Source organism: Triticum dicoccoides, chromosome 2A (assembly GCF_002162155.2).
Source record: "Triticum dicoccoides isolate Atlit2015 ecotype Zavitan chromosome 2A, WEW_v2.0, whole genome shotgun sequence".
Classification (NCBI taxonomy): domain Eukaryota; kingdom Viridiplantae; phylum Streptophyta; class Magnoliopsida; order Poales; family Poaceae; genus Triticum; species Triticum dicoccoides.
This window is the reverse complement of record NC_041382.1, coordinates 758,946,307-758,951,446: the sequence shown is the minus strand read 5'-3', so window position 1 is coordinate 758,951,446 and position 5,140 is coordinate 758,946,307. Positions and strand designations below refer to the sequence as shown.

Genomic DNA, 5,140 nt, shown 5'->3' with positions numbered 1-5,140 from the left:
GGGTCGCAGTGCTGTGTGGCGGGATCCACGTGGATGGGCATGCAAGCTGACGAGGTGTGTACATGTAGTAAGTAAAACGATCCAATCAGGGAAACCAGTGTGCCTTTTTTCAGGTTAGACACTGCAAATCACAGACAAAACCGCCATTTTTTTGTAGCTCCATGCAATGCGGAAAATAGTCTAAGTCTAATAGAAAATTAGATTTGTCCTCCTGTCTCGATACAAGCAGAAAACTCAGCAGAACTAGCATGCAGCAAGCAGCACTGCTATCTTTGAACATAAATCTAACTCATACACCCCTCTCAGGGAAACACATACATGTTTGGAAAAATGAAACACCTACATCAGTTATCAGCAAACCCAATTGGCCTTTTGCATGTAGTACGCCGATGTCCTTCTAACCCACAGTTTTTACATTTGCCTAGTTTCCTTGGCTTCTTCGGCTCATCACCCCTTTCAGGACATGTGGTCCTTTTATGACCTCCGCGCCGACACAGGCTGCAGAACCGGGTTCTCTTACTAAGACCTTCATACGGCGCCTTATCCCTGCTGTTTGTTGACCTGCCTGGACCCTTCCTTTTCTCCGGCACTGCAAGACACTGTAGGGCATTCGTGCTGAAAGAATTGGCAGCACTCTGGCTGCGATCACCCTGAACACCAGCTAATGCGTTCTCGCCATTGGCAGAGTGCCTGGCATCTGCATTTGCTATGACACGGTCCTCAAAACCCAGGCCATCCCTTTCCTCTGCTAGAGGCGCCGCACTCTGAAGCAGCGAATCCAGGCTGGCATTGACGTGTTCGTAGCATGCAGCGCTAGCGTCCCCCATCCTCACAACTTCCATGGCTTTGAAGTACAACGTCGCATGCCTAAACGTAAATGACAAATTCTGTGAATTGTCCTTTTGGTATTGCACCAGGTGATCAGGGAGTATATCCCTTGCAGTCTCTGGTCAACCGTTTTAGGATGTGGTGTTTTGGAATCTCTTCCAAATGAAGAATTTCCATAACCTGCAAGCCAAGAACAATAGGCTCAGCGTGGGTGTTTGCAGGAATTGAGTTTCATTTTTTCAAGATTTTCCATACTAGGTGTTTTCTGTTCGCTTCTTACCCTCAAAACATGGCTGCAAAGCATTCCAGTGTGATCAAACTGGCCGCACTCGTAGTTGAATATTGTTTTTTCTTCGTTCATGGTCACCTCGTACTCGACCCTACTCCACTTTTCCCTTTTTGCTGCATTATTGTGGGTTGTCCTGTATTTTCTCATCCTCTCCACTTCCGTAACATTGTATGCAGTTCCTTCCATCAGTAAACGCCCGAATTCCTCAAACATGTTCCTGGTGTATACCTTGCTGGCATGTCGCTCTATTGCAAGATTAGTCCGCCTCACCGCACCGCCCTGCAAGTAATACAACAAGGAAAAGAGAGATTAAATCAAAATGAATTGATCAGTTCCATGTATTGTAAGAGGCTTTTTGTATTGCCTAAATACCACTAAGGACAGATGGTCAGAGTGCACTCACTATCATCGTCCTCTTTTCCTCGTAGCTTTCGTCGCGTTCGCGATCAAACTGTAGCTTCATGTATTGTCTGACGAAAACGTGCATTGGGCTGGCTGGGGGCATATAAGACTTCAACCTGTGGTTTGCACTCTCACTCCTTTGCGTGCTTGTCATTTTTGCGCAGAACACTCCTCTGAAATATGGTTTTGCCCACTTCCGCCTAGTCTCATATATTTGAGTCATGTAGCTATGGTTCCTCAAGCTGTACTTATCTAGCAGCGCCTCCCAAGCTGTTTCAAATTCCTCCTCACTAAGCATGTGGTTAACAACTTTGTGGAATTCTGCCTGAAAACCACTCTTCTTCGTGTATAAGGGCCCTAGTGTCTCCTTCGCCTTCTTCAGAACGTGCCATTTGCACCAACGGTGCACCGTGTCTGGATATGTCTTCTTGATTGCAATCTCCATAGCCCTGCATTGGTCCGCACAAGAAAAAGAAGCATTCCAACATCAAATAAGTCCGTCGATAATGAAGAAAAATTATGAAGACAGATTGAACAGAATCTTTCTTTTTCTGTTTTGCTGACCACTCTGACCTGTAAGTATTGTTTTTGGCGGAGGTCCACCCATCATACGTACAAATTCCTCGAACACCCATTTCAAAGCTCTCTTCTTGCTCATCATGCATCAACACCCGCGCAAAGATAATACTCTGGTAGTGGTTGTTGTCTCCGACAAATAGGCCAAATGGCATATCATATAAGTTTGTCCTATAGGTGGTGTCAAAAGTCACAACGTCGCCAAAGAATCTGTACTGCATCCTGCTGTTCCCGTTAGCCCACATCAGGTTCTTAACTTTGCTGTCTTTCTCGGCTAACACCACATAGGAGAATCCGGGGTCATTTGCTCGGATGTCAGCAAACGCCTGAAGTGTCTTCCGAACGTCGTCTTCAGCCTGTTCACGGCTAATCTTGCCACATATATTCCTGAGTGTCCTCTTCGTGAAGGGGACCTTTTCCACAGACCCAAAAAAGCCCCCAATGATGCTGTACACTTTTCCCAGATTAACATTGTTTTCCCTGAGCTGCTTTATCAAGTCTTTGGTGTAAACATCTATGTGCTTATGAGATGGCCAGTGCACTTTTTCTCCCATTGTCAGCGACATGGAATGGTTATGACTTGCTCGATGCTCTGTGATGTACCAGCTGTTGTCGGATGCACGCAACAGCCTGATCAGAGCTGGGCACTCACATCTACACCACCGACTGTTTTCAGTCTCCGGTTTTCCCTGCAGGCCATGAAGCAAACATGTAAGTACACGTGTTCTCTCATAATCCAAGAAACAGTATGCACTGAACCAACTAAATAAAATGTTACATCTGCAATTTTGTTCAGCTTCTTTGTTGTATGAAAACTAGTACTCACCGAGCAACCACATACTATTTCCTGCATAGTTTTAGTCCTTTCGGCGTTCAGTCAGCTTTTTCCATATCTTATCCCAAAACCCACTTCCCACGAGTACAGGTTATAGAAATCATATGCCTCTCCCAACGAATCGAAACTAAGTCCCAGCTCTGGTTTAACGACGCTCTTATCAGGTTGCTCTGCATACTTCCGGATTGAAATTTCTAGTGCGCTCATCCTCGACGGGCAAGGCACCCGGTCAGGTGGTGCACTTCCGAGCCAGAGCCTGCATATTAAGAACCAAAAAGGGGGTAATGTAGTTAAATTCTGCAATTTGTTCAGAATCCAGTGGAATGATTTTACTGTCCATTTTCTTTTTGAAATTTCTACATTTGGATTTTTTTGTCAGTCCTACAGCATACAAGTAAACAATTGACACCGGGGTTGTTGACCAACCCCACAACCGTAGGCGATGTCCCAATGTATTTCCATTATATACCTTCATTTTTCTTCTTTGTGTTTAATTTTCTGTGTAAGTTTCACATTTCTTGGGGACGTAATCATAGTGCTTGTCATTTTATAATCTACACCTGAAGGCCATTGCATTATCACTATTGTTGGGAATGCCTTTTAAATTCACTTTCCCAGTAAGCATGTCGAAATCATAGCAGGTTCCCTTTTGTGAATCATTTTTTTGCATAGACAAAAATATGTATGGTACGCATTTAACAGTAATCTTCAGTTCGAAGTGCAAACAGCAGAGTGCAGTTATCACCTTTTCGTCCAACCGGGGGCTTGTGGATTCACTCTGCCTGTTGATTGAGCAGACCTTGTTGGAGATTCAGCTCGCAAAGAGTCGCCACCTTGTTGCGTTGCGGCTGCTGCTCCTACATCCTCCATTTGAGATTGCTCAGCGACGCCATTGCCCTCACCCATATCCTTAGTTGCACTCCCCTTCTCCAGCAGATAAAGTAGTGGAACTGGATCTGGGTTGTCTAGGTTGTCCGCAAATTCCTCACGCACCGGGAACCTACAAATACGGCCGGCGAGTCGCCGGCAAAAGAATTAGAAACATATGATCTACCCACGCCGCCCGCGCCTATGTACAACAGAAATCTTTGCACAGATCTCGCCGGGAACCTACCTGTCAACGACGTCCAGTAGAAACTCCATACCCTCTCCCTCGATCACTGGTTAGGCCGTAGTCGGAGCACAATCGCCGCCGCAACCAGTTCCGCCTCCCCCGCCCCCCCGGTACGCTCTGCCCCTTCTCCGGTGACGAGGCTCCAGGTTATGGCGGCGGCGAGGGGACTGTGTAGGACGAACCAGATGGTAGTGGAGGACAAATCTACCTTTTTCCCATTTCTTCCCACACGAGGGGAGGTCACGGCCCCCAACAGGCGGCGTAAATGCCGAACGGCCACAAGGTCCCACTATCTGAAACCTTGGCTCAGAATAAACAGACAAACGTCCTGAGCCACGGCCTACATTATTAAGGGCCTGTTTGGTTTCAATAAGTCACCCGACTTATAAGTCAGATGACTTAAAACTAGTGACTTATAAGTCATGCCTGTTTGGTTGTCACCTGACTTATAAGTCACCTGACACACCTTTCCACACCAATCAACATCATGCAGGTGGTGGGACCCACGCAAAAGGGGGTGACTTATAAGTTTTAAGTTGAGGTGGAGCAACTTATGACTTATAAGTTGGGGTGACTTATAAGTCGGGTCTGTTTGGCAAAATGAGTCACTTTTTTCACTTTTCGACTTATAAGTTGGTGACTTATTTGGACCAAACATGCCCTAACTCCACTTCCTGGTCCATGGCCTAGTTCAGAAGCCGACGACCTGGTCCACGGCCCAGACCCATCCACCGAGACGTCCGTCGTGCCGCGGCCCGCCGTCCCCCTGTTGCTCACTGTTTTCTACCGTATGTCTGGATTTCTTCTGTTTCTCCTCGCTCGTATCTGACATGCCAGCTGGATTTGTTCACATCCCAAGACCCAAACGAACGAGCCAGATTATGGGAGCAGCTGAGAGTTGGATTCTGTAACTCTCACACGCTCTGTATTGATGGCCTCGATGGGCTTATATAGTGTTACAACAGCAGTACAGAGGGGGGAGAAGGAGAGTACAACTGCAGTCCTGCATGTGAGGACGTGCGGAGCGCACGAGGCGCATGACCTGCGCCAGGTTGTTGGAGACATGCGGGAGTGGAGGTGCTGACTGTTAGCCACC

General features: G+C 46.9%; 1 protein-coding gene across 1 annotated transcript; it reads right to left on the bottom strand.

Annotated features, from left to right (window-relative positions):
- Positions 1-906: 906 nt before the first annotated feature.
- LOC119352341 (protein FAR1-RELATED SEQUENCE 5-like) lies at positions 907-4,114 on the bottom strand. The gene is made up of 6 exons (XM_037619011.1): positions 3,676-4,114; positions 2,922-3,186; positions 2,093-2,784; positions 1,521-1,968; positions 1,109-1,396; positions 907-1,008 (listed from the first exon to the last, which is right to left on the bottom strand). Exons 2-6 carry the CDS (start codon positions 2,946-2,948, stop codon positions 922-924), a joined length of 1,542 nt encoding a protein of 513 aa, XP_037474908.1. The 5' UTR covers positions 2,949-3,186; positions 3,676-4,114; the 3' UTR covers positions 907-921.
- Positions 4,115-5,140: the final 1,026 nt, after the last annotated feature.

What these genes read in the sequence shown, in the direction of transcription:
- LOC119352341 (XM_037619011.1), bottom strand. Translation starts at nt 2,948, where the DNA reads ATGCAGGAAATAGTATGTGGTTGCTCG. An exon ending in GCCAAAAACAATACTTACAG is followed by an intron (nt 1,969 to 2,092) that starts GTCAGAGTGGTC and finishes GGACCAATGCAG; the next exon opens with GGCTATGGAGATTGCAATCA. An exon ending in AGGAAAAGAGGACGATGATA is followed by an intron (nt 1,397 to 1,520) that starts GTGAGTGCACTC and finishes TATTACTTGCAG; the next exon opens with GGCGGTGCGGTGAGGCGGAC.